This window comes from Plasmodium vivax, chromosome 2 (genome assembly GCF_000002415.2).
Source record: "Plasmodium vivax chromosome 2, whole genome shotgun sequence".
NCBI classification, from domain to species: Eukaryota; Apicomplexa; class Aconoidasida; order Haemosporida; family Plasmodiidae; genus Plasmodium; species Plasmodium vivax.
The window spans coordinates 55,782-83,087 of NC_009907.1; the positions used below are offsets into that span (position 1 = coordinate 55,782).

General features: G+C 39.5%; 6 protein-coding genes across 6 annotated transcripts, besides 21 other annotated features; 1 reads left to right on the forward strand and 5 right to left on the reverse strand.

Moving 5' to 3' along the window:
* The first annotated feature begins 351 nt into the window (after nt 1-351).
* Nucleotides 352-413: a microsatellite.
* On the forward strand, nt 382-2,554 carry PVX_096955 (hypothetical protein; the record flags this gene model as incomplete). Its single annotated transcript, XM_001612617.1, has 2 exons — nt 382-1,075; nt 1,373-2,554. The coding sequence occupies exons 1-2, from the start codon at nt 986-988 to the stop codon at nt 2,552-2,554; spliced, it is 1,272 nt and encodes a 423-aa protein (XP_001612667.1). The 5' UTR covers nt 382-985.
* Nucleotides 529-561: a microsatellite.
* Nucleotides 971-993: a microsatellite.
* Nucleotides 1,943-1,986: a microsatellite.
* Nucleotides 2,555-2,662: 108 nt separating the features above from the next.
* Nucleotides 2,663-2,685: a microsatellite.
* Nucleotides 2,686-4,818: 2,133 nt separating this feature from the next.
* On the reverse strand, nt 4,819-5,904 carry PVX_096960 (PST-A protein; the record flags this gene model as incomplete). The annotated part of the gene is made up of 1 exon (XM_001612618.1): nt 4,819-5,904. One exon carries the CDS (start codon nt 5,902-5,904, stop codon nt 4,819-4,821), a length of 1,086 nt encoding a protein of 361 aa, XP_001612668.1.
* A 185-nt stretch (nt 5,905-6,089) lies between these two features.
* Nucleotides 6,090-6,112: a microsatellite.
* Nucleotides 6,113-6,214: 102 nt separating this feature from the next.
* Nucleotides 6,215-6,254: a microsatellite.
* A 2,375-nt stretch (nt 6,255-8,629) lies between these two features.
* Nucleotides 8,630-8,779: a microsatellite.
* An 897-nt stretch (nt 8,780-9,676) lies between these two features.
* Nucleotides 9,677-11,144, reverse strand: PVX_096965 (hypothetical protein; the record flags this gene model as incomplete). The annotated part of the gene is made up of 3 exons (XM_001612619.1): nt 9,677-9,874; nt 10,187-10,819; nt 11,118-11,144. 3 exons carry the CDS (start codon nt 11,142-11,144, stop codon nt 9,677-9,679), a joined length of 858 nt encoding a protein of 285 aa, XP_001612669.1.
* Nucleotides 11,145-13,281: 2,137 nt separating this feature from the next.
* Nucleotides 13,282-13,350: a microsatellite.
* Nucleotides 13,351-13,381: a microsatellite.
* Nucleotides 13,382-14,275: 894 nt separating this feature from the next.
* PVX_096970 (variable surface protein Vir8-related) lies at nt 14,276-16,125 on the reverse strand (the record flags this gene model as incomplete). Its single annotated transcript, XM_001612620.1, has 3 exons — nt 14,276-14,881; nt 15,041-15,859; nt 16,075-16,125. 3 exons carry the CDS (start codon nt 16,123-16,125, stop codon nt 14,276-14,278), a joined length of 1,476 nt encoding a protein of 491 aa, XP_001612670.1.
* Nucleotides 15,568-15,594: a microsatellite.
* Nucleotides 16,024-16,052: a microsatellite.
* A 57-nt stretch (nt 16,126-16,182) lies between the features above and the next one.
* Nucleotides 16,183-16,276: a microsatellite.
* Nucleotides 16,277-16,286: 10 nt separating this feature from the next.
* Nucleotides 16,287-16,361: a microsatellite.
* Nucleotides 16,362-18,357: 1,996 nt separating this feature from the next.
* On the reverse strand, nt 18,358-21,009 carry PVX_096975 (hypothetical protein; the record flags this gene model as incomplete). Its single annotated transcript, XM_001612621.1, has 3 exons — nt 18,358-19,807; nt 19,982-20,770; nt 20,944-21,009. The coding sequence occupies 3 exons, from the start codon at nt 21,007-21,009 to the stop codon at nt 18,992-18,994; spliced, it is 1,671 nt and encodes a 556-aa protein (XP_001612671.1). The 3' UTR covers nt 18,358-18,991.
* Nucleotides 21,010-22,324: 1,315 nt separating this feature from the next.
* Nucleotides 22,325-22,357: a microsatellite.
* A 494-nt stretch (nt 22,358-22,851) lies between these two features.
* Nucleotides 22,852-23,025: a microsatellite.
* A 230-nt stretch (nt 23,026-23,255) lies between these two features.
* Nucleotides 23,256-23,283: a microsatellite.
* Nucleotides 23,284-23,975: 692 nt separating this feature from the next.
* On the reverse strand, nt 23,976-26,988 carry PVX_096980 (variable surface protein Vir, putative; the record flags this gene model as incomplete). The annotated part of the gene is made up of 3 exons (XM_001612622.1): nt 23,976-25,707; nt 25,875-26,678; nt 26,935-26,988. The coding sequence occupies 3 exons, from the start codon at nt 26,986-26,988 to the stop codon at nt 25,375-25,377; spliced, it is 1,191 nt and encodes a 396-aa protein (XP_001612672.1). The 3' UTR covers nt 23,976-25,374.
* Nucleotides 24,069-24,113: a microsatellite.
* Nucleotides 24,254-24,285: a microsatellite.
* Nucleotides 25,296-25,319: a microsatellite.
* Nucleotides 26,225-26,251: a microsatellite.
* Nucleotides 26,989-27,306: the final 318 nt, after the last annotated feature.

Here is a 27,306-nt window from a genome sequence, read left to right on the forward strand (position 1 = left end):
TTTCTGCATCAATTTGATACATAAAAAAGAAAAAAAAAGTACAATAAAAATAACAAATAAATAAGTGTTACAATTGCATAATTTGTACACGTAGCATTACGCACGTGGGAATAATTCATTTGCGCAATTTTTATTTTGTATTTAAATTTTGTGCACTGCGAAAAAATATAGAAAAAAAAGCGCATAAAATGAGTGCGAAATGATAGGAAAAGCATTTTTCCGCAAAAAATATTTTTTTTTTGGAAATAAAATTTATCAGCGAAAGGAAAAAATAGCATATATTTATTAACATATTGCAATATGCGTCATTTATTATGTTTATATATACTCATGAATTATGCAGTTTTTTTTTTTTTTTAGCACTGCTTTTATGCTTTTATCCACATAAATTTGTTCAATTTAGGCATTTCTTTTTCATGTGATTGAATAAATTTAAAAAATTAATTGATTTAACCCGTTTAGTGATGATGATAAAAAAAAAAAAAAAAAGGATTTTCTAAAATAAAATATTTTTCCTAAAGCGAAAATTTCTCGAATAATTTATTTTATTTATATTGTAAAAAAAATATATCATATATTTATAGTATATGTTTTATTCTTTTCATTTCCGTAATTTATTCACCACGGCGCTGCTTTATTTTACGTACATATAATAATATACATAACTGCGTTATATTGCCGTGCTAGCTGCGCGAGCGGTTTTTAATTAAATCGAAACTGTGGTTTAATTTTTTAAGCTGAACAAAGCGAAAAAAAACTACCCACGGGAGTATATAAATAGTATATTATATATCATATTATTTATCGTATATTTTACGTATCGCCATCCCTGCGCAAGGCAAATTGCGGCCCCTCTGATTTCGCGCCACTTTAGAAAACGACACAGATAGATACTGCTTGTTCAGCAAGAAGAAAAGTCAAATCCCCCAGCAGAAAACCTTCTCCCTCTTTCAAATGAATCATAACAATTCTACTGTGAAATCATATGGGAGAAATAACTAATAGATTTGCATTCCTTTTTGTTAAATTCTTCACCTTAGCTCTGTTCATATGGACATGGCAGTACTCCGATAAGGTAAGGCGCGAGGCACAGGAAAGAAAAAGGGCCTCCAGGGGGGCAGATATATTTATCTATCTGGTACTCCCGTTTGGAAGAGCTCTAAGCATCCACTGTTTGCTATTCTTCCCATCCCCGTGCCTGCCGTTCTGGAAGGCAAGCCTTTTCAATTGCGTTCACGGGGATGGGGAAGATTTCGCCCTAAATTGGCAAACGGTGGTGCGGCTCCCTGAAAAGGGATTGCATAAGTATATACATTGTTGTAGTAATATACTAATATGTATTTTTTTTTTTCCCCCTTTTTTACCGCTACAGTCTGTCCGCGATTCCTCCGCTGCCAAAAACCGCGCGCAAAATGGAAGCGCTCCGAGTGGTCGACCCAACAGATTGCTCTGCAAAGGGCCCATTGCCACATCCACAAACGAGCCAGAAAATAAAAAGTTAAAAGAAAGAGTTATAAAAATATTGAATGAAGATGACAGTAACCTTGGTAAAATGCTAAACAACTTGGTGCACGATTCCAGTTTCGAAACGGAATTTAATGCATTGTTACTTGACAAAGGATTCGAAAAACAGTTTAACGAATTAGTTAGTGACACCAGTTCGGAAGGAAACAAATCCAGCTCCTTACATTCATTGAGTACCTACGATGGAGGCGATCTAACTCCTATCGGTTTCGCTGACTACCCCGAACCTTTCCATTCAACAACAGCTAGCCAAATTCTAGAAACAGATTTCACTTCCCAAAGTTATGATGAAAATTTAGAGAAAAGATTCCATCCAACAATACCTACCCTAGAAAATCCACAATCGTTTAACCAGGAACCAAAAAAATCCGAAAGCGTTGATCAACTTATAGACGAAATAAAGAAAGCTGAAAATGTGGAAAAGATGATTGAAATTTTGAAGTTTTATGAAAATATCGAAGGTATTGTTAAGATGGCCGAAAAAACACCAAGTCAACAAGGATCACAAAGTTCGGGAAGTAAATCACAGGGAGAATCCTCATTGGAAACCGTATTGAAATCCGCATCACATGCAGATTTGGAGGCTCAACTGCAAGCACAGCTGCAGGCCCAGTTGCAAACGCAAGTTAAGGAACAACCTCCAGTGAGAAAAAAGAAAAACAAGGTAAAATCGATATTCGGACTTATATTCAAATCGATCAAAAAGGCAGACAAGAAATACGAAAACCATTTGAAGAAACTTATGACTACGAACTATAGCTTTCTCATTAAGAATGGAAAAATGACAAAGGCAAAATACTACCTCGACCTTTTGTTAGCCGTTTCGCCAGTCATTGCTGGTGGTATCATTGTGTGCTCTATGATAAGCCCTGGTTCAGTATTATCCATCCTTCCTGGCATCTTTATCGCTGCCATATCCTTGCTTTACTTCATGTTCAAAATGTGGAACTGCAAGCGCATGTGCAAGGGACCAGGCAGATTTAAGTTCCGCCAAAAGTACAAGGAAGTGATGAACGTTTTGAAGAAGTAGACTTTGCTATTTTTTAAAGTTTAATAATATTATGCATCATATATCGTGTATTTTAAGCATCCAGACAGCTATTTTTACCCCCTAAAGTTTAGTAGCAAAAAAAAAGAGAGCGAATGAGCTGGTCCTGCTATATATCACCCCGCATGAGAAGTAGAGAGGTGCCTTTCAGGTGCCCCGTTTAAACGATTTACCCCAATTTACCCGAATATACGAGTTTAACCGATTATGCAGAGTTTAACCTAATATGCCCAAATTTACCCGAAATAATTTACCCCAAATTAACCCACATAATTTACCGAGTAGCTTATAAATTCCCCCTACAGTATACTTAATATGAGCGACAGCAACGGCAGAACCCCCTCGCACACTTGCAGTTTTATATATATCTCTCCAACTTATCAATTTCGTGTGATTACCTTTTAGCACAAGTAAAATGTGCCCTTCCAGAGTATAACATTTTTTGCACATTCCGATTTATCTATATTTGTATTATTATATATATATATACATACGCATATACTTATATGCTTATATACCTATATACACCTGTGCAATCGCGCATGTACGTTGCGCACCTGTGTGTGCGTGGCTTCATGTGCACATTGCACTTCCCCCATCCATGCATTTGTTACGAGTTAATATCTTTACATTTTAATCTTCTTCTTACATTTTGTGTGCTGCAATCCTAATTTTGCCCATAAAATAAATACCATTGCGTTTTTTTTTTTTTTTTTTTTTTTTCGTATTTAAGTATATTTGTAAATTTTTAATGATAATACAATGATGATATAATGGTAACTGCAAAATGATGATAAATGGTAACCGCAAAATGATGATAAAATGGTAACCGCAAAATGATGATCATCTTCACAGTGCTGCTGAGTGGAAAACAATGTAGCTTTCCTAATGTGACTGTACAATATATGGTTAAAATATTATACGTGCATATATAAAAGGCTCAAACTGCGCAAACAGGTATGCATATCATATACATATGTACATATATATATACACATATATATATACACATATATGTACACTTATATATATACCTATATACATGTATATCTACGTATATGCGTGCGAACAAACTAATGACTAATTAGCATAATATTTCCTCCTATCAAATAATTAAACTACTTAACGAATAAACGCCTTCATTGGGTACGTGCCTAAATGGCAAAGCGGTGTCTTCAGAGCTCATCGGGGGGGAAAACGGCATGAACTGGGTGGCGGTGCATGGTAGGGGAAAGCGCTTGTCTGCCTCAGATGGGTTCGCATCCTTTGCGGCAAACGAGCGTAGGAGCAAGGTTAACATGAAGGTAGTACAAAGTGTCACTTCCAGCCTTTTCATGGTAACCTAAAATTTGTACTCCTTTGCTTTGCCCCCTCACCAGAACAACATCCTTTTTATTCCCCCCACGTTTTGTAATTATGCTATCCAAACTGCTCATTTAGGTTATATTAACTTTTTGAAAAAGTGTAGCCGCGTTTATTTTTCTTTTCTACTTCCACTTAAAGCCATCTTAATGTGAAAAGTATACCGCTAAGCAGCATGCGTCTCAGGGGTGCCAAACTTGGGGAGCCACTTCTCCATATACCGGTGCGGAAATCCAATTAGACTATGCACATTAGTGAAAAAAAGGTTTAGCCACATATACATATTAGTGAGGCACATTCCCCTGGACGCTTCCAACCTGCTCAGCAGCCCAAGCAAATGTTTACCCCTCACTTGTCAAGTCACCTTTCTCAACGTGCAAGCGAATGGCATGGTGGCAAATGGGTTCACTATGCCGCAAAAAAAAACAGTATATCCCATCACATCATCCCTTTTGAGTAAATTTTCCAAAAAAGGAAAAATCCCATCCTAATCGCTATGCACCGTCGCTACTTCTTCATTCGAATGGCTCATAATACCACTCGATTATTAAGTGCACTTTTTCTTTTTTTTCGTACAATTCATTATGGATAAGGCACCAAACGGGTGCTTTAAAGTGCCATTTTTCGACACAAATGTTAAAAAAAAAGGAGAAGCATGCTTCTCACCAAGGGGAAAGAGACAAAACGGCGCAAATGTAGCTATAAGCAGTGCCCTCTATCAAAATGGGGAACTACTGCCCACTCAAATGCAAAGGCACACATGCATAGTTGCTCCCGGGCGTATGCATCAGGTTTGATACAAATGAGAGCGCGCCCCTTTTACATTAAAAAAAAATCATTCAAAGGTGCACACAAAGGTACATTTAAAAGCGCATGTACAACGCCTACCCCACTGGCAAAGCCCCTATCCAGTCGACAATCTTCTGCAGAATTTCCTCGTTCCCCGGCTCCTTCGTCAATGCGTGGTCCATATGTTCAAGCGTGTACATCTCCTTATTCCTCACTTCTAACCTTTCAAAGAATGACAAAACGTAATCATAGTAACAAATGCTATCCCTCCTGGAGTGAATAAAGAGTAGCGGAACTTCTTTCGAAATGCGGTTTACACCGCTGCGCAAAATATGCATAGATCTTAAAATCTCATACCCAAATTGTATTGTTATTCCACCTTTATATCTCAGGGCGTCATATTTCCCAATATCTATAACGAAGGGAAAGGATTGATAGGCGGGTTCGCTCTTAAGTTGAAACCTAGGAATTATTTTGCAGAGCATTTTCGACACTGGTAAGCAAACAAATTTAAAGGCAAAGGAATCTGGCTTAGCTAGTTCCTTGTAAAGAATCACCGGGGCTAACAATATGCACCCCTTCAAATTAATACTCCTAACGATTTCATCCTTTGAATCTTCCATCATTTGTAAAATTCTCAATGCTACGTTCCCCCCCAGTGAATACCCAATGAAATATATGGGAAGGTTTTTGCCATTTGGGGAGTGTTCCTTGTTAGGCAGCGTACCTCTTTCTTTACCCTTCGAGTTGAAATGCTTTAAAATGATAGCAATGTGCTGCACCACATCATACACATAATCGTCGAACTCTTTTATGTGGGCTTTTAAATTCTCCCATCCCTCTGATAATCCGTGACCCTGTAAATCCATGCCGTGCACTGAATACCCATTTCTGTTAAACTCTTCTACCCAACTGCCCTTATACAGATAGTAATTTTCCCCATCTATTAGTATAGCCTTATCGTTACTCACTATTTCCACGTTAGGTTTTAAAAAGCTTAATCTTACGTGCGACTTTATCCCGTGAATTAATATGATAATGCCCCTAGGGTTTTCTACCCCCCATTCGTACGTCCGCAATGACAACCCATCTTTGTTAAAGAAGGTACCTATTTTCGGATTCCCATCGAGATTCAAAGTGTTGGTTCTAAGTGCTTCACTGTTTTCCTGCGTCTTCGTCATTATCGTTTGATGCAGAGCGGTTCGTTCTATACACTGACAAGATAAGCAAAACGAAACAACAAGCGAAAGGGGGAAAGCGAAAAGGTGCAGGAGCCTGCCTGTGCAATATTCATTTAGCAGCTGCATGTCCGCTGTTTCTGTTTATAAAGCAAAAATGCGGACACGCAAAAAAAATAATAAATAAATAAATAAATAAATAAATAAATAAATAAATAAATAAATAAATAAATAAATAAATAAATAAATATATGTATATATATATATAACGATATTTAGAAGCGACGAAACAGTGCTATGGCACGATAATATGCCCCCCCTTATTAAATGAGAAAAAAAAAAAAAAAAGCTACGTATAATGTAGCAAAATAAAGGATGCAAAAATAATCGCTTCTATTCCAACTGTAGAAAAAAAAAAAGCAGTAGGAGGAGAACCCATACAAAATGACATACATATATGCGCATACAAATTGGGATGCACCGAAAAGGCAATACTTTTGCTTAACCCCCACTCTAGAGAAAACCCTCCTCCCCCTATCTAATTTCAGTTAGGAAAAGCTTCGTTCAGTGCCACCTGTTTAGTTTTGCTCTAACTGTTTGTACAATTAAAGATACTAAAACAGTTATTCCCATTTTTCATTTTTGCATATTTTAAAAAGCGCAAAGTTGATGCCGAAACTGAAAAACTTATCAAATTAATACAAAAAAGAAAAGTCATAATTTTAACTTTTCAAAATAATACATCTTTTTAAATAAATATTTATCCAAACTGTTTTCATATATTGTAAACAATTAGATATTTATATAACCACCAGTTGAGAAACGCTCGTCTAATTTATGGTAGTAGAAAATGGAGAGATGAAATATATATCTGGAAAATGACTTCCCCTCATTAAATTCAACTTCTCAAAATTGATCATAAAGAGAAAAAATGAGCATCTTTTGCTGAAAAAATTGGGATTTTAACTCAGTACAATTATAGTACGCTTATGTTTTTATGTGCTCTTGTACTTCTTAGCAAAAAGAGGAATGGGAAAATATTCTCTCCGATCACATAATGGAATGAACCCTATGCTGATGATATATGTTCAACCTGTTACATAGGATAGTTCTCCGTTTATTACTAAATGTAATTGGAAAAAGAAGAAAAACCTCTTTATTTCTTTATACATACAATTGGGGAACAATTTCTGCGGGGGAAAGTACCCTTTTTTTTTTTTTTTATTACCCAATATTGTATTAAAAAAAATTTCATGTTTTTATATTTCGTTAAATCTGAATAGGGATAATCCCTTCTCCTTATTATTCCCTTTCGAAAAAATGGAGAAAACGGAAGAACATTGCATCGGGGGGTCATGAGAACGTTGCAGGTACATTCCTCTCGTTTGCTATTCCCCGCATCCGCTCTTCCAATCCCCACTTCGAATTTTTATCTCGAACGAAACGGCAAATAGTGCCATTTTACTTTTCGCATTTCGCAAAATAAGTGAAAAGTAAACTGTTCACCCTGAACTAGGCTATAACTATCTATAACACCAAATTAGTTTATTAAAAGCGCCACGCCAATTTAAATCTTCCGAAAGAATTCTATTATAAACATTCGAATGATCGTTTCGTTTTTTTTTTTTTTTTTTTTTCTAATTTTTATTTTCTCCCTCACTTCTATCTGGAATGCCAAACAAACTGTCACTTCATGCAAACGGTTTAGATGCTTAAAAGACGAAATGCCTTTTCCGTACATTTTGAATTATCGTTAGCTGTTCCTTCGAGGCAATAATTTTATCTGCTAACGGGATCGATTTCCCCCCTCCAGTTTTACTCCCCAACGGGTGATCATAACAAAGATAACAACAAAATTGCATCAGAAAAATTAATTTGTTCACCATGAAGTTGCCAGTCAATGCTGCGCTATGATACGCCGGATAGTGTGGTCCATTAATGGGTAGGCTCTCCAGTAATTAATAAAAAAGGAAGCTGTTTTATTTATTCTTTTTTATCATAAAAATGGGCGAAACTTTACCCTTTACAGATTATGCAAAATAAAGTTATAGAATCATTTTTTTTGCTCCCCTTGGGGAAGGAACAATCCATCTGGGAGGAGAAAAAAACAAGAACAGTGTTCTTCCCCTTTTATTCCGAATGATTCGCAGTGTGAAGTTGCGAACGGGGGAATGGCACTAAACAAAGGGAAGGTATGTACCTACATATATGCGCACGCACGGAGGGGTTATTACCCTGTCCAACCTTGCCATAAAAATGAGAACACTTATAGTCGCTCCATTTGTACATATCTTACATAATTAACACCACCACCCCGAACAATTCGCATTAGCCTAACCGGTTAGTACCGACCCCCTTAACGAAGTAACGGTGAATTCATCCACCATTCGTATTTGCAAAGTTACTTTATTTTACATATTTTATTTTTTCGAATTACTGTAAGTTCCCCGCTTCAACAAACTCGTAGATCGAAAATTTACTCCAAAGGGGTGCACCACCTAACAAGGGTATCATAGCGAGAGGATGTCGCACTGGCATGAAATTGGCATGCTATGAAATGTGCAAACGGTGTGCAAAATAAGAACTCCCCAAAAAGTAACACTTCCTTTGTTTTTTCATAAAAAAGAAATGGCCACCAAACAGGGACATTATTTTTTCTCTTTATTTTATCCACCCAATTTGGAAGTAAACAAATTTGCGCTCTTCTCGAGGGGTGAAAAAACCCACTGAGCTGTTCACACCACGTAGGAAAAAAAAAAAGAAGAGGATTCATGGGGTTCCATTTTTCACTCTTGATTGAATATTCCTATAAATGCACACCTTATGGTGACCCAAAACGGGGTCATCGCGCCGCATCTAAATTGAGTAAATAATGAGTGCCCTTTCTGTGTCTTGGCCATGCTCACTATATCGCTACCCCCTTTGGCGCATATTCCAAAATGGCAAAAAAGGGCATCTTTTCATCATGGACAAGGTATAATCGAAGTTATTAATGCACGTAAAAAATGAAGCATCAGTTTCTTTTCAGCTTTGGATGTTCACACGAAAATGGTGTACGAGGGGGGAGCACATAAAATGAGGCAACGTGTGCCAAACCAGTGGGACAAAAAAAAACAAACAAATTTGCAACATAAAAAGTAAGAAAACGAAATGTAGGTAATAGCCCCCAAAAGTGGACAAAAAATATGCGCATCAAAATTGGGAAAAACTGCTCAGCGTATTTTCTGCCGCGCCGTACATGCGCCTACACCGATGGTGAGGCCATCCATGGCAACTCTTCAGCTAATTTGCAAAAATGAATCGCATCCCTTGGTGAGTTGCCCACACGAGGTAGTACCCAGTTGAAGAAGCACTCAAAAATGGGTGATCTGTGTTAGACGGTATGGAAAAAATTGTGCGGCCGGATACACCAGTGCATATTACCACACTGCTGTCCCTTCTGCCCATTCGCTTATTCAAACTTTGCAATAACAGCGCTGTAACTTTTTTGCCTTCCACGCTGCTGTACGTTTATCTTCCAATTTATCCGATCAAGTGTGTACAAATCAGGTTCAATTTTCCCCATTCGCATGGTTTTCTTCTGACAGGGGAATTACTTCTCGGAAAAGAGGCACACAAGTTGCACCTTCGCGGTGCGGATTGTAGAGAGTACCCCCTAAGCATGTTTCCACCATGTTATGTGACCCTTAATCGGGGAAGGGTCTACTCCCCATGCGAAATTTCCTCTTTATTTTATGGTTAACCTTTCCGGGAAAGGCCAATTCCCCACACCCGCTCAGCGATGGAAGTGGACATTTTCTTGGGGGGGAAAATACTCCATGTAGCTTCTGCTCGGGAAGTACTCAGTCGAATCGTTGCTTTCTTCATCGTCGTCTCCCAGTGTTGTGCTGCTTGCATAACGGTGATCCATGTTTCTCCATATTCTTCTCGTTTGCCTCACTTTAGGGTTCATGGAGGATCCCAGGGCGGTGAACTGCAAAGGGGGAAGCGCATCGAATGAGATGAGGTGCATCTTCTCTTCATGTGAGAACAAACACACTGTGGTGATAACACGCGGTAGTAGTAGCAGTAGTAGTAGTAGCGAGACATACTGCGGCAAGCCACCGCCAACAGTACACTGGTTTTCCCACACCATCGGCAAACTTCCCTACTTTCTCCAAACCGATGGAGAAAATAAATACGTGAGAACGACCAAGTGGCGCATTTTCTACGCAAAAATAGAACTAACCTTATACAGAATGAACAAAGGTATGATTATTCCAAGCGCAATGAAACTCCCCACTACTCCCTTACCAGTAAGGGACAACTGGGAGTAGTTTCCTAAAAAAGACCAGAAAGGATTGCCCCCATGATGAGCGACCTTCGAAGGACAAGTAAGCAAAGCGGTAGGGTATTTCGCATCCAACTTCAAATGGTTTACTCTCCTCAATTCGGGGTACACATGATTCACATATTTATCAAAGAAATTGTTCAGTTCCAAACAGATGGTACTTCCACTGAACGTATTTGCAGAAGAAGGGGAGCATTTAGTATCCTTGTACTTCTTATATATCGTCAGACACTCATTAATGAATTTGCAAGAACTCTCATAATGCTCATTATCAGGATTTCCCATATAGTCGTGTATATTCCCAGCGTTACTAGAAAAATAAAATAATTTCATTATGTCTTCAACTTCATTGCTATTTCCTGGAAACTTTTTGTACTTATTAAAATTTTTTAAAATATTCTCTTCAACTAGCGATCCAAAAATATAATTAAAACTTTCAACCACTGGGGAAGAGTAGTCAAACTTTTCCTCAGCATTTTTTACGCGACCTAAAAATTCTTTCCATATGTCATATTTGCTGCTGGTCAGACCTACTCTGTTCACTAGGTTTTCTAAAATGCTGTAGAATTTGATGCAGTTCTTTTTCATCTGGTATTTGTTTACCCCTTCGATTTTACTGCAGGCTTTCTCTCCATAGTCGTTCACGATGATTCCTCGCAGCCCGTTAAGGTTGTACTCCGGCCAGCTCGTCAGAAATTTGTACTGAGGGGGGTGGAAGGAAGTCACACGGAAAGAAGTCACGCGGAAGGAAGTCAGGCGAACAGGAGTAGCGCAAAATGTAGGACTATCTCACATTTCACCGCCACACGCTTCGCCCCTCCACCACACGTGCGGTGCAACCACGCGGACTCAAATGATCCTCCGCCGGGGAGATAAAAAGACGTACCTGGTGCTTCAACCTTTCGAGGTCCATCTTGCTCTGATTTTTAATCTCGCCGCTATGCCGCTATGCCGCTATAACGGAATGGGCAGAAAACGAAGCAGTAAAAATGGGGGGCAAAAATTACCCGTTTCTCTGTGCGCGCACCCGAGTAGCAGAGTTTATTCGAGGCGTCCCCTCAAGTTGTGTATGGCACTCTAGGGGGGAAACAAATAATACTACATATATGCATATACATATATACATATACATATATACATATACATATATATGTATATATTTTTACTCATGCATAGGGTCCCACGTATGAGTAGTCTTTTTCCTTACCCCTCGATTGGCAACAAATACGTGTAACGCATCTACCTTTTTAACTGCGCTTTGCAATTCGGAGCCGCTGCATACGCACCCGCGCAGACTGCCAAGCAGAACGAGATGAACAAATTTGATGCAACAGAAAAACGGACCGTCAAAGCGATTCGTTACGTGTACATACAGAAGTGTTTAGCATTTGCATAGAAAGATTAATATACATATGGGGACAACAAACGCGCTCGCAAAAAAGAAATTAAAAAAAAAATTGCCACTTAGCGTATATATGTTAAGTGCAACCTAATTTTATGATTTTTTTTTTTTTTTTCTGTTTGTCTGCTTTTGTAGGAAGATCCTACGATAACGCAGACTGCAGCGACAACACCGCGGGTGCATTATCGGTGGCCGCAGATTTTTTTTTCGATCAGCAATTATTTCGTTGCGCCGTATGTACATTCTTGGGCAATTTTTTGGCATACTTACGGTACATTTTCGCGTTTTTCGATTTTTTCTCATTTTCGCATCTTCGCATTTACGCATTTTTTTGTCATTCCATTTCGTAACATTTTGTTTCGTTTCGCCCTTCCGATTTTATTTTTTTTCAAAGTGCCCCTAAAAACGGACCCCCTCCTCGCCCAGAAACGCGAAAGCACAAATATTCGCGCGCAACCGCCAACCGTACATGCGCAAATATACAACGCGGTAAATTAGAAAAATCAAAAATTAGAAAAGCGCCATCAGGAAGAATATGCCAAACGTACGCACTTAACGAGGCGCGCTAACGGTTTCTTTCGCCTTACCGTTTAACAGGAGAGCTTAAGTAACATGCATACAGGTGGGTTCTCCCATCCACCCCAGCAAATGGCGATAACAACGGATTGTTCTAAAAAGGAAAAGTAAAAAGCGATGCGTACTTACGAAATGTCCCCTTTGCCTCTTTCCCTCCCAAGTGTATCAATAACGGCGCAAAAAAAAAAAAAAATAATAAAAATAAATAAATAAATAGAAAAATGCTACATTTAGAAACGTTTGCATATGTACCAATATGCATGGCGCAGCTGCCCCCCCGTTTTGATGTTCCTTCTTATAATAAAGCGATGGTGCTACGACTTCCCTCTTTCCGTTCGACCTAATTGTACGGCGGCCATTTCTCCTCATTATATCTCCTCCCCCATACGGCCATACGGGAGGAACTACTTCCATTTTCGAAAAATTGAAAAAAAAAACCGTACTACGAATGCGCACGTGAGCGCATAATTGTGATAAAAGGGTGGTGCCACAACACCACTGCGTGCACCCACATAAGCTCCGCTGCTCGTTTGGACCGCTCTTCCGTTGAACCCATATGGACGAATCATTGCTTATATCCCCCCTGCAACGGCACCTCATATATGGCTCACATTCAGCATGCACGTCAACCCCGCCTTTTCACCAAAAGGGTGTGCGGTGCCCCTTTTCCCTTTGCAAAGTCTGCATAAACGGTCTAAGTTCAGATGAACTTTTTGGCGACTCCCTTTTTCTGCCCCCAACCATTTGACTTTTTTGAATTTCCCAAAAGGGTTCTACATCTTTTGCCAAAATAAATTGCTCCATTTGAGGAACACGCGCAGATGACGGGAGTAGTGGGGTTCCCCAGGCTGACTAGCACTAACGTGGCTTCCAAAACTACCACGCCGCCACGCCGCTACACCACTACTGCTAGCGGACGACCCCGAGGGGGTCCCTTATCAACTCCACGCCGTGCAGTCATTCGAAAGCGAAGGGCTAATTTCAAAAGGGTAATAATAACGCATAATTTATTTGTATTTGCTTCTTATGGCGTTTTAGGATACCCAAAAATTTATCAAGCAACAAAAGGGAATAACCATCACAGGCATATACATTATATTTACTACGTATTTTACATATTACGTATTACACATATTATACGTATTATATAATATACATACATGCAGGGGGGTGGGTAGGGATCCATCCGCACCCTATATGTGGTCGCTTGGGTCATTTTTTTTCCGCATAAGAATAATCGCATTCGAAGCCCAAAATGGGGAATCAAATAAATAGAATAAAATAGAAATGAAATGAAATAGAATAGAATAAAGCGAAATAAAATAGAGTGAAATAAAATAAAGCGAAATAGAGGGAAATTAAAAAAGTACTGTACATCCTAATGTAAATTGACCAGGCAAGCGGTTCTGGGAAAGGGAAACGAAGTCGGGTGGAGCGATAAATAATATATATACGCATATCTACACATACAGTACACGCACTTGCACCGGTAAAAATACAGGTTTACACATAGGTCACGCCTGCAAGGCCTGCAGGGCCTACTTGTATATACATGTCTATGCACATGTGCATATGTGCGCACCTCTATGCGCACAGGGGGGCGAGGTGAACCAAATTAACCTGCAGGGAAGCAGCTCGTATCATTAACATCATCAGTAGCACCAATTGAGGGGGCAGAAATAAATCTTAATCATAAAAAAAAAAAAAAATACGCGTAAAACGGGTGGATCAATGGATGGGAGAATGGATTCATATTCAATCACATTAAAAAAAAAAAAAAAAAAAAAAAGTATACAAAATTGTAAAAATGTAACTATAAAAAAGCTTAATTATAAAAATTTCTTCTAAGGGGTAAAAAATTAACGCATTATGCACCTAAACATTGTGCACTTATTTGGTATGCACTGTTAACAATTTTCAGAGGTATGCAACTTTTTTTTTTTCTTCTTTTTTTTTCTCTTTTTTTGCTATCCCTATGATGAACTTCCATACGTTTTGCAAAATAAAATACTTTTCTTTCCTCCTTAACATTTCATCCTTCCTGTGAAAGTCCAATCGCCATACGATTAGTACTCCATGTCGCTCTCCGAATTCAACGAGCCAGTGCTTCCCGTGTTAAAGGTTACTGAACTTTGAGTGTCAAAAGTGTCTACACTTCCCATGTCGAAAGATTGCTCACTGGGGGCACTAAATCCTCTTGAACCGGATGTACTGCGAGATCTAGAGCTGCGCGATCCACTTCCCGAGTTGGAAGATCTCGTGCTTCTCGTGTTATAAGTTCCCGTGCTGGTCGTGTCGAACGTTTCCGTGCTGCCCATGTCGAAGGACGCTTCACTTGGGGCATCAAACGTTCTAGAACTCTTCGAACTGCGGGTTCTATCACTTCTGGCGTTAAAGGTTCCTGTGCTCTGGGCGTCAAAAGAGCCTGTACTTTGAGTGTCGAACGTTCCTGCACTTTGGGCATCATAAGGTCTTTGCATTCTCGTATTGTAAGATCCTCCACTGCCGGTTTCAAAAGAATCGTCACTTGCCATGGTATACGAATCTTGGCTATACTGATCACTACCACTTCCATACGAATCGAAGTATTCGTTGTAATATCCTGGCTGTCCTCTCCATCTCTTTTTGGCTTTCTTCGAGTTCGGGAAGAAGTAGTTTCCAAGTGGGGTAAACTGAGAGGGAGTGATTAAAAAGGGGGCGAAAAAAAAAATATATATATGTCAGCGTTGTAAGGGGTTAAAAGGGAGCAATGGTACAGGGGGAATTATTGCATGACGAAGGGAGAAAGTAGCACCACACCCCTCTACACAAATGAAAAAAGCTCTACTAACCTTGTACAGGAAGAACAAAAGTAACATTCCAGCCGTTATGGATAACCCACCAACCATAATCTTTCCATTGCTATTCAATGTTGAGGTTTTATTTTTAAAGAAAATACCAAATGGGTTGTATCCATATTTGGATTCAAAAACTGTACAGTGGACTCGTGCATTTTCTATGTCATCCTTCAATGAAATAACACCTTTTCGTCTAGGTACTGTAGGTATATACACATGTTGTTCGTACGCATCAAGAAAAGGTTGTAATTCAAAGCATATGCTACTACCACTATTGGCATTATAATGTGTGCCAGCACATCTCGATTTTATGTACTTTCTGTATATGTCAACACACTCATTTGTAAACTTGCACATCTGTGCATACCTTTCAGTAGTAATATCTCCCATCAAAATACTATTAATTACTTGACCATTCATTTTAAAATAATATAACTTCATTATATCTTCCAATTCCGTGTCATTCCAACTTCCCTTAACAAATTTGTTGAAACCTTCCATTATACTCTTTCTAATATTCTGCTCAAAAGTCTCATTAAAAGAGTTCATAAAGTCAGGGACGTTCTTAAAGCCCTTTTGTTTGGCAGGAAACCATTCTACTAATTTTTTCATAAAAGTTTCATTATCACCAAGAGCTCCTTTTACTAATATGGCATGCAGGTAGCTAAAAAATTTGATACATGTATTCCTGTTAACATTTTCATAGGTATCCTCGTGGACAATATTATTACATACCCATCCGTAAGGTTGTTCTTTATACATACCTCGCAAGGTTTCAAAATCGTATACATAGGTATATACCAAAAAGGGGTACTGAAGGGGGAAACGGGAAAATGCATACACGCATAAATATGGGCACCCACCAACGTGTATATATATACATGCAAATATGCCTCTTTAGGTTAGGCGGAAAGGATACACTTTTCATTCCGCCTCCCCCCTAAACACAAAGGAAAACATTCCCATATCTCAGTAATAAAACACATAGCAGTAATGATTTTCTTATAAAAAGGAAATACAACACTTACCTCTTGCTTCAATTTCTCCTTGATAGCCTGCACTCTCGCTGGATCAATCATTTTCGTTAATCGCAAAAAATAAAGTTTTTTTAAAATATGGAAAAAGGTAAGAAACGAAGTTTGTCGCTTGAAACTCGTCAATATAGTTCATGCGGGAGTTTTTCCCTTTTGCTTGAAAAATATTTTTACGTATTTCATAGGTATACTTGTATATAATATTATAATGCTGATAATATAATAATAGCTACTGTTTATATTTATAATTTTACTATCCACTTTAATGCTATTTTTTCTATAAAAACATTTTACCCATACGCAATAAAAACTATTTCCTAATTTTTTCTAACATTTAATTGTAAGTAGTGCTATTTATATAATTATTCATAGAATGAAAAAATATATTCGATTTTTCATCGAACGGGAAAAAAAGCAAAAAAAAAAGAAATGGGGCAAAATTTATTAATAAATAAATAAATAATTATATTATTGTGGATACAATAGTAAAATAAATAAATAAATGAATAAACGAATAGTTCCCATACCGCAATGTATCGCTCCGGGGAAGTAGAATAATAAATTTTCGCAAAATGCGCTAAAATGCAGCAATTTTGTTAATTTCGGCAAATTCGGCGATTGGGCGATTAGGCAATTGGGCAATTTGGCAACTCGCGAAAGTTATTACTCACAAAATAATAACCACATAATTCTACTACTGCGGTTTCCAAAAAAAATAAATTGCTATTTGCGTATATACAATGCATTATAAAAGCGCAAACCGCAATTTCTTGCAAAATAATTATTTAATTATCCCATTTATCCGTTCAATTTATTTATAAATACAGTTAAATAAAAAATGACTACGTTTGCTTGGTTGCATATAAAAAAAAAGGACTATTACAGTTTGGAATTCCTTTTTCCACTAAAATGGTAAGTTGAATTTTCATGCCAGGAGACATTAGAAAAACAAATTGTATTTTTTAGGAAAGCAGCATATGCGGACATATATATACTAAAAGATAGTTAAAAAAAGTCCGCAAAAAAATCGCAAAAAAATCGCCAAAAATCTCGTAAAAAAAAACGCGAAAAAAAATACGAAATGGATTCGCGAATATGCACGAAAAAAATATGCACGTATAAAATATTGCATGCAGTAATCCTGCCGGGGCCAAAATTACTCATACACTCATACAGGTTAGTCACCGCGGGGCGCTCCTTTTTTAAAGTGACTCCTCCCAGGGGATATAATATTAAGTTTGTTAAAAGGTAAATGGCAAGCAATTCCGGCCAGACAAATACCTCTCATTTGGTAGAAGGTTATGTATATACATATGCGTATTTTTTTTTTCTTTTTTTGTGCCCCGCCTGGTTCATTTTAACCGCAATTGCGTTGTTTCGCATACCGCATTCGCCATTTGTCTTTTTGGAGGACAAAAAAAAAAAAGTAAATAAAAATAAAATAAAAATTCCATATTTTTTTAATTCAAATCGAATTGAATATTGGCGCGATCGGTGAGGTGGTAAAAAGGGTTAAAAAAAATATTTCCCTGCATAGGGCATACACCACAACGCAATGCAATACAAGGTAATCACTGCTGCGCAGACGCGTTGGAAGGTTTCCTATACGACGTGTATAATGTGCTCTATATATGTGCCTACGTCCTGCAATGTCAATTTAATAGTAGAGTTCCCCTACAAATGGTACCAAAAAAAAGGGCGAATGAATGTTTAACTGCCCTTTTATAAAAGGAAACCCATAAATGATATGGGGGTCATATACCTTTTCTGGTTGTTGCGGTAAAAGGAAGTGTTGCCCATACTCCCCTCTACCTTGTAACATTTGCAGCAAATTATTACTATATTAAAATCTTATTAAAAAAGGGAATGCCGCCAATGCGTCAACAAAAGGGATGTGTTAAATTGGGAATCACAGCGTGTTGCAAGAGTTTATAGGTATATATCCTTTTTGGAAAGTTTCTTTTCTTTTCGAGCATGTATCAGTAGGGTGTCTCTTATCCGCACAGCATGGTTCTATGCAGATACAACCACCCACAAAAGGGGTTACTTTTCATTGAGAGAGCCCAACCTGTGTTTGCGCCTCTCCCACCTTACAACGCAAAAGGGTTAAACCGCAATGCACACATGCGTATTTCTTTCGCAGAGTTACTTAGCAATATATTCCCCACCCCCGCAAACACACATTTTTTTCCCATTTAATATGAACCTTTTTCCTGCTCCTTGGCCGACGTCCCCCTTCGCAGACAAATAAATTATTTTTTTTCCCAAAGAGTGGAAGCACCCCTCTAATTCGATTTTATTTAATTAAAATGGTACAATTGGGGATCTACACACGACTATTGTTTTTCTTATCACGGTTAAATATTAAACGCACCAAAATTAAAAAAGAAAAGAAAAAAAAAAAAAAAAAAATTCATCAGTATAGGCAGAAGCATAAATATCGCGCACTTGTTATGCAAAACGTTTCTGCTCCAATTTGGTAACCTTCCCCAAGGGGGTAACTCTCCACTTCATCAAGCAGGTTACAATTTTGTTTATCTCATGCAGACGAGGGGGTTCTTTCCACCTCTCTGAGTAGGCTGCATTGTGTGGGATTAAAAGTCCTTTAACAGAGGACCAGTCCGTTTTCCGATTTTCGTTTTTCTCTTCAAGTGCTTTTTTTTTACGGTCTTCAGATGTGGCATTCTATAGCGATGCTGCTGCTGTATCACCACCCATATGACGGGGATTTTTCCTTCTGTTCATTCCAACGGTTTGACTTCTTTCCTATGGGGGAAACTGCCCCGATTGGCTAGCTGTCTAAATTACCAGCCAGTGACTTCCTAAACCGCTGTGCAGTCTCCTCCTCAGAGCAACTATTTCGCGGAGCTATCTAGCACACATACCACCTAGGGTAGGGTGGCTGGTTATTTTACCCTCTCATGGTATTCAAAGTGTCGGTCGAATCGTATCCCATAGTTCCCAACGTTTGAGACGAGGCGTACGAGGAATCTCCCAAGGTTTGCGACGAGCCGTACATTGAATCTCCCATCGATTGCGAGCCGCCATATGTTGAACCTCCCACTGTTTGCGAACCTCCATACGTTGAGCCTCCCATCGATTGCGAGCCGCCATATGTTGAGCCTCCCACCGTTTGAGACCCTCCATATGTTGAATCTCCCAACGTTTGCGACGAGCCGTACATGGAATCTCCCATCGATTGCGAGCCGCCATACGTTGAGCCTCCCATCGATTGTGAGCCACCATACGTTGAGCCTCCCATCGATTGCGAGCCGCCATACGTTGAGCCTCCCATCGATTGTGAGCCACCATACGTTGAGCCTCCCATCGATTGCGAGCCGCCATACGTTGAACCTCCTATCGTTTGCGAACCGTCATATGTTGAGCCTCCCACCGATTGTGCAGCCCCACGTTTTGAACTTCTAAAATTTGAAGACCCTCCATAGGTTGTATTTCCCAACGTTTCTGACGATCCGTACGTTGAGTCTCCAAACGTCTGCGATGACTCAAAGGCAGTAGAAGCAGTCTCCATAGTATGCGTATCATCACGCGCACTGTTTCTCATTCGTTGAGCATCATAATAAGACATATCGTTTGAAGAGCCATATCTCTGGTCAAAGCCGCTCATTTCCTCATGCAGTCCATGTTCATATGGGTGTCCCATTCTTTGCCAAGATCTTCTTTTTCTTTTCTTGTCCTTGCCGAAGAGGAATCCGAGCGGGGAGTACTAAAAAAAGGGGGGGGGAAAAAGAGACGGGAAAAATTAATCCACACGCAGAAGGGGGGAAGTGAGTGAGTGAATGAACGAAGGAGTGGGGCCGAGTGGACGATTCTCACGCGTAGAAGCGAGCCACGCTGTTGAACCCTCCTAAGCAACCCCCCTAACCACTGCTGAACCTACCTTGTACAGCATAAACAGCAGCATGGATCCCGCAAAAGCCGAAAAGGAGATCAGCGCCACCTTTCCGCTGTAGGACATGTCACTTGGGTACCTAAACAAGCTGCTAAAGAATCCCCCACTGCCATTCTTGTAGTAGCACTTCACGGGGCCATATATGGCACTATCTGAGCCGACTAGATTATTATACTTGAGCTGCGGATACAGTTTCTCCTTGTACGTTTCGATAAAGGAATTCATCTCCACGCATAAAGTGCTGGGATTGAAAGTGCCTTGAGCATTACCCGAGCATTTAGCATCCTTAATTTGTCGATAGATATCCAGACATTGATTTACAAATTCACAACAGGGTACATGCTGGGGGTTATCTGGGGAATTCATTAAACTCTGAATAATTCCTACGTTCTGAGTAAAATAAAACAGCTTGGCTATGTAGCTAAATTCGTAGTTCCTTCCATAGTAGCTTTTAAATTTCTTAAAGTCATCTAGAAGTCCTTTTTGTAGTACCCCTGCAAGATCATTAAGGTACTTGGTGAGGTGCTCTGACGTGAGATCTAGTTTGCCTTTATTGTTTTTAAACGCCTCTTTTATGCTATCCCAGATGTCGTCATTCACTTTTAGTCCTCCCCTGTGGAGTATATTGTCGATGATGCTAAACAGCTTCACACAATTCTGCTTGTTTATGTAATCGGAGTTTCCACTCAATCCTGAGCACAAAGATTCAAAATCCGTTTTGTATATTCCTCTCATATCTTGAAAATGGTAATCTGGCCAATTCGTCAAAAATTTATACTGCAATGGGGGCAGGGGGGCACAGAAGACGGCGAACATAAGCGTATGTATGTCTATGCGTATGTGCATGTTCGGACGTGTGCACCCCCTCGGAGGGCACATACAAACGGGAGGCGCACCAAATGTAGCGGGATACACTCCTCCCCTTAAGACAACCGCTCAACAAAAGTTACCTCCTTCTGCAACGCCTTAACAATCGACGTGTCTTGCAGTAACTTCTCATCGCTTCCGCTCGGCATCGTGGTGGATAATATGGTAATAGAGGGGGGGGTGGGGTACGTTCAGGCAAAAGAGAGGTCCGTAAAAGAAAAATAATGGCGCGTTCACCAGGATGGTCTACCAGGCATGCGTATGTCCGGTGTGTATAATAGGCCAGCAAATCTGACGCACAAATGAGGCCTCTTAACTCAGCCGCGTAGGTAGAGTTGCTCCTTCGGGGACATCAACGAAAAATCTACCCTGCGCACACGCGGTAGAAGTTAAAAAAAAAAAAAAAAAAAAAAAGAATATTCGAAAAAGCACCTTTTTCACTATCCTTCAAGGGTCAGCAATTTTCGTGCATGTAAAGGGATACTAAAATGGGACACTATAAAGATAACCTCCCGAAGAGTGATATTTTTTCTAACCTTTCTGTGTATCTCCAGAAAGGGTATATATTTATGTATACATATGCGTGGTATATCGTTGCAAACGCGAAGCAACAATATGCTTATTTTAAAATGATGAAATTTTGGGGTTAAAAAAGTGAGCGTTTAGGGCGCCGCTACTAATTCAGCTGAATTTGCTGTTTGGATTTTTTTACCACATTAAAAAGTAGTAGCTTCTTTTCCCACATTAAATGGTAGTTTTTTTTTTTTATATTATATGTACATATGCATTTATCTAATTAGCGAAAAATAAAGAGCGTTCTTCGTCATCGGTATGTATTTCTCTTACGAAGCAACGTTACTTGATTGTTACTTTTTTTTTTTTAATTATTCTTTTCATCATTTTAGTATTTTTTTTCAATTATTTCATTTTATTTTGCTTTATTTTGCCTTAATTTATTTATTTGCCCTGCCCGCGTCGTTCGAACGCTCCACGCAATAAATAGTAGAGTAGCATAAATACCCCCCTTTGCGCGTCGGGAAATATGCGAGAAAGAAATTCCCCCGTCCGTAAAGAGGACAATAATTGCATCCTTCCGCTTAAAAATGCGGGCGCTGCACGTGCGTAAACTCTACCTTCAAGTAGGCAGCTTGAAATCTGAACTTGCCGGTAAGCGCTTATTTGCCACCCCTCTGCGGCAAAGCATATACCTTCAGCAATTTTTAAAATGAAAGAAAAGAGAAGTAATGCAATCCGACCAACGCACATGATATATATAAAATACATATATAAACAATATAGTATAACAGAAGAGCATACGCATTCATCGGAACTACGCGGGTACGTACGCATGCAGATGTAAAAAAAAAAAAAAAAAAAAAAAAATTGTATTGCACCCGGCGAGCCTGTTCCCTTTTTCCCTATATATAAGCCTTTATAAACTTGGGAATGCCTAAACTTGTCGCGCATTTTCACCCTCTAATAATTGCGTTCATTTTTGAGGAATTAAATTTTACTCTGCCTGACATTCAAATGAAAAAAAAAAAAATTGCGCAAAGGAATAGTTTTTTTTTTTTTTTTTTTTTTTTGCCAATTTTCAGTATACACAAAGGAGAAAAGAGGGAATATTCCTTAACGAGGCAATTATTTTACTATTATTTTTTTTTCCTTTTTTTTACCATCACGATGCGCCATCTTACTTTATCCCCCAATTGACCAATTTGCCAATTGTCTCACCACTAATTGGGCTAATAGGTATAAAATATAATTGCACGCCTGTTCTCTCCTACGTTGTATTGCTTAATTGAATGCCCCTTTGGCGTTTTTCCCCTCTTTTGAGCGTAGCGGGTAAAACAGGACGAGCTTTTTACATCCCCCCTGTACACAGTGCTGCCCATTTGAAGTACCCCCGTATGGATGATGCCTGTAAAATGGACGTCATTCACCAATTCGTGAGAAAAATAATTATCACCATGAAAGTATGCTGCACTTTCTCTCCCCCACATAAGGAGACATCAACGAAGTGAAATTTCTTCTTCGCAAAATGTAACCTGGACGTCCCAGGGCGCCTATCGCACGGGCAGTCCGCACACACCGCTTGTGTTAGCAGTGTTAGAATGGCCCATGCAAAATGGTACGTATTAAATAGTAAATGCTATATGGTACGCACCATTTTTTCTTTCTCATTTCACCATTCGTAACCTGCGCGATGGTTGCTCTTTCCAGTCCGCCTCGCCCCCGTGCGTGCACCCCAATGAAGTTCCTCGTTAGTACCCTCTGTTCACCTCACCTCTCCGCCTTCCTAGAAGAGGCGCTCCCTACCATTCTATGGCTGCCTCCGTCGCTGACCATCCCCGCTGTGCGAACGAGTTTAATTCTTCGCCACGCTCCATATGACTCTACGAATTATCCTTGCGAGTCAAATAATATACCACTCCGTCTTCACCTTTTTGGTTCACCCACAAATGGTCAGCACCGCTGAATGGTCTCTCGCGAAATGATTTTCCTTTTTCGGCACCTTTAGAGAGTCACTAAGCTGAGGTGTAGTCTACGGTGTATGGCTGCTAAGCTGCTTCCCCACCTCCCCGCATCTGAGCGATTAGAAAGGTCGCATTTTCGGCAAGCACTTCTCCATCCCTGACTGTTTCGCTTCACCATATTCGCGAGGGCAACACCGCTTAGGCGTAAAAAGGAAAGCGAAACAATGCAAATAGTGGGGATAACTGTCTACCCATTTTGACAAACATGAAATGCTCATTCGTTTTGAGAACGACTGAAGCGTGAATGATAGTCGTTAGAATAAGCCCGTAGGAATGCTAGCCCACCGCTCGACGGGCAGTCAAAGCAACGCCTTGCAAGCGCCTCAAAGTGAAGCAATAAATCCCATTCATCATAAAGAATTAAAAAAGCGTAAAATTTAAATAGGCCCCCCAAAAACATATCACTAGAAGGAGGCTCATAAAGTTTTGCCAAAGGAGAAAAATACATGCCCACGCAGGCAGGTGAATAACACACATGGGCTACACCAACTCTTACGTAGAAGGCCATTCTACTCTTCTTCCCCCACTTCTTCACCTCTGCAAAAGCTTGGCTCCTCAAAAAAACCACGAAACGAAATAAACATAGTACAAACATATTTAGGCGTATTTTTATAAAAGAGTTTGTTTATGCGAATATTAATTAGGAAAAAGGGGCACTATACATACACACGTCTGCGTACATCTGCGTACATCTGCGTACATCTGCACACGTCTGCAAACGTCTGTATATGCTACCCATATATATCAATATACATCTATATAAATCTATATACATCAATATGCATTTATACATCAATATGCATTTATACATCTAAACATCTATGCATCTAAACATCTAAACATCTATGCATCTAAACATCTAAACATCTATGCATTTATACACATATATACATATACACATATACACATATAAACATTTATACACATTTATGCACACTTATGCACATCTACTTATACATATACACGTTAACACAAAGGGTGGGCATAAGCGAATGATATGAACTGGCACATGTAAAAACAAGAGGAAAGGGAGTGGGGTGTAATCATTCATAAGTTTGACGATGTGTTGGAACGACACACATGAAAAAAGGGTGGGTCATTGATACGCAAATGATACAGATAGGGGGTTCACAGCAGGAGGGAAAAGGGGGAGGAGGATGAGGAGGAGGAGGAGCAGAAATAAAGAGCAGGGAGAGATTCTCCTCACATACGCGCTCCTTTTTCTAGGTAAGTTTAAAAAGATTCAAACATGCCGTCTTGAAAAATTTACCCATTCAGATGACTGGTACATGATAGGATACGCTACATTACCCCCTACAACCACCAGGCCCCCTCATCTTCTCCCCCCTTTTCTCATTAACACACACTTTTACTTCAAAAATGTGAAAAATACAACTTCTTTTTTTTCTTTTTTTTTTCCTTTTTTTTCCCCCCATTAATTTGCCTATACAACAAAAATAGTATCACAATAAATCACTGCTATCAAATGTGATCGTTCCATTTTTGTTGTGTTTCCTCTTCCTCCCACCCCCATGTGTGTTGGTACTATTTTCTTCTAAGGTTAAATGAAACTTCTTTCGAGTTGCGCGCGAGCATTTCACTTCGAGAGCTGGGGGCGTCCGAAGGCGCAGCGCCGCATATGCATATATATATATACACACATAAGTATACACATATACACGCACACGTCCAACGCCTGCACTCCACGAAGGGATCTTTCCTTTCCATCCCCCCTTGGTGACACGTAGAATCTGTTGCCTCCTCATCGCCGCGGTAATCATACGCATAGTATTATCACCACTTCATCTACACAGCGAGTGTCTACTTATAGTGCAAAAGGAAAACCGGTTAATAACGCGTCACAGATCTGTGTAGCGACGCACGCTCGATAGGCCATTCGATGCACAGGCCAGAATACTAACAATCCGCCTCCTTCAGCGCCTCCAGCTCGTCGCGGCTCCTACCCTTCAAGTACCCCTAATGCCTCTGTGAGTGGTAACGAATGTTAAAGGAGTCATCTGTGGCCGTCGACGCCCCATCAAAGGTACTCGCCCCATCAAACGTGCTCGCCCCATCAAAGGTACTCGTTCCATCAAAGGTACTCGTTCCATCAAAGGTACTCGTTCCATCAAAGGTACTCGTACCGTATGTACTCGCACCATATGTACTCGCACCATATGTACTCGCACCATAAGTACTCTCATCAAAATCTCTCCTACGATTCGCGTAGTCATTATCTCGGTGTACGTCTCTCCATGTCCTCTTGACATTTTTCATACGGGGGTTGAACTTGGCTCCCAGCGGGGTGAACTGCAAGTGGGGAAAAGAAACACACACGTATGTGGATGTGAAAACGTGCACATGTGAGGGTGCACATGCGAAGGTACATATACACAGGTACATACAGGCAGATGCCCGTACAGGGCGAACGAAACGGCTGCGCCGCCGAACCCGCCGTTGAACCCATCGCGTCTTACCTTATACAAAATATACATAGACAAAAAGAAGCCCAGCATGCAGAAAAAGGTAATCGTCGTGATACCGAATGGAGTTACATCCGGCTTGATGTGTCTAAAGAAGGTAAACGTTGGGTAGTGCTTGTAAAGGGGCTCGCTCAAATCACATTTAACTCTAGCCGTATCTGGGAAGTCCCTCAGAGAACCAATTCGGTTATGACTCTTCAAAGGGCGATAAAGAATCTTATCATAGTCATCAAAAAAAACATGCAACTCATTGCAGACGGTACTGTCGGTCAGCTTATCATAGTACTCAGTGGGGCACATATAATCTAAAAAGTCTCTGTACACATCTATGCAATCATTCACATATTTGCATGCTTCCTTATAATCCCTATTTTGATGATTTGATAATTTTCCTTTAATGTCTCCAACATTCTCATGAAAATAAAATAGCTTCATTATTCCCTTCAACTTTTTATCGTCTTCGTACAACTCCTTAATCATACGAATATTTTTCAGCATCTTCTGTTTCGCTACCCTTTTAAAATAGTATAAAAAATTTATCAAGTGGCTGCCATAAACAGGAAAAGACACAGGGTCTTGATAATTTAATTTCACGAAATCTTCGTAGATGCCTCGAATTTTTGCATTATGTTCTCCTCTAACAACATCCTCTACGTATCCAAAGAAGGCAGTACAGACATCCCTTTCTACCCTTCCCTTAGATTGAGAGCTAATTTCTTTACATAACGAATCGTAGTTATTATGCACGTTGTACAATTTATAGGCATTTAACTTGGGCCATATGTTCAAATAGCGGTACTAAAAAAAGGGAGGTGCGCGGAAGTAGGTGAAGTGACATGTAGTACGGCGATGCGCATTATATTATCATTGCGCTTATAAAGCAAAAACTGCTAAAAAGTAGGCGTGTTGGCTGATATGTCACATCACGGTAGGGAAATACTCCCACACGCTTGCAATCAACATTGCATATACAAGGTGAGGTACTAATAAGGTACACTCAACGCACGAGCGATGCACACCCGAGCACATATAAAAGCTGCTAAACTAAACGAACCTCATCTTTCAGGGACTTGATGATAGCTGTATCGATTAATCCTTTTTGCTCCATGTTTAACAGGGTGGATGAAATAATAATATATATATTTTTTCTTTACAAGTTTTACTTGTTGAGAGAAAAAAGGCAATGCATAATTTTGGCATCTACTTCTCTAAGGAAGAGAGCTTGCATTATCGCTCTGCTTAGCAGGCGCTTTGCAGTTAGGCAAAAAAAATTGGCAAATAAATGACCAAATGAATGACCAAATAAATATACTGTTCCAAGTACGCCAAATTTGTGAATAAATAATACGCTCATACGGATATATATATTTATGTACATATATTTTATGTATATTATGTATGCATACATAAATGGTATATAAAGCAT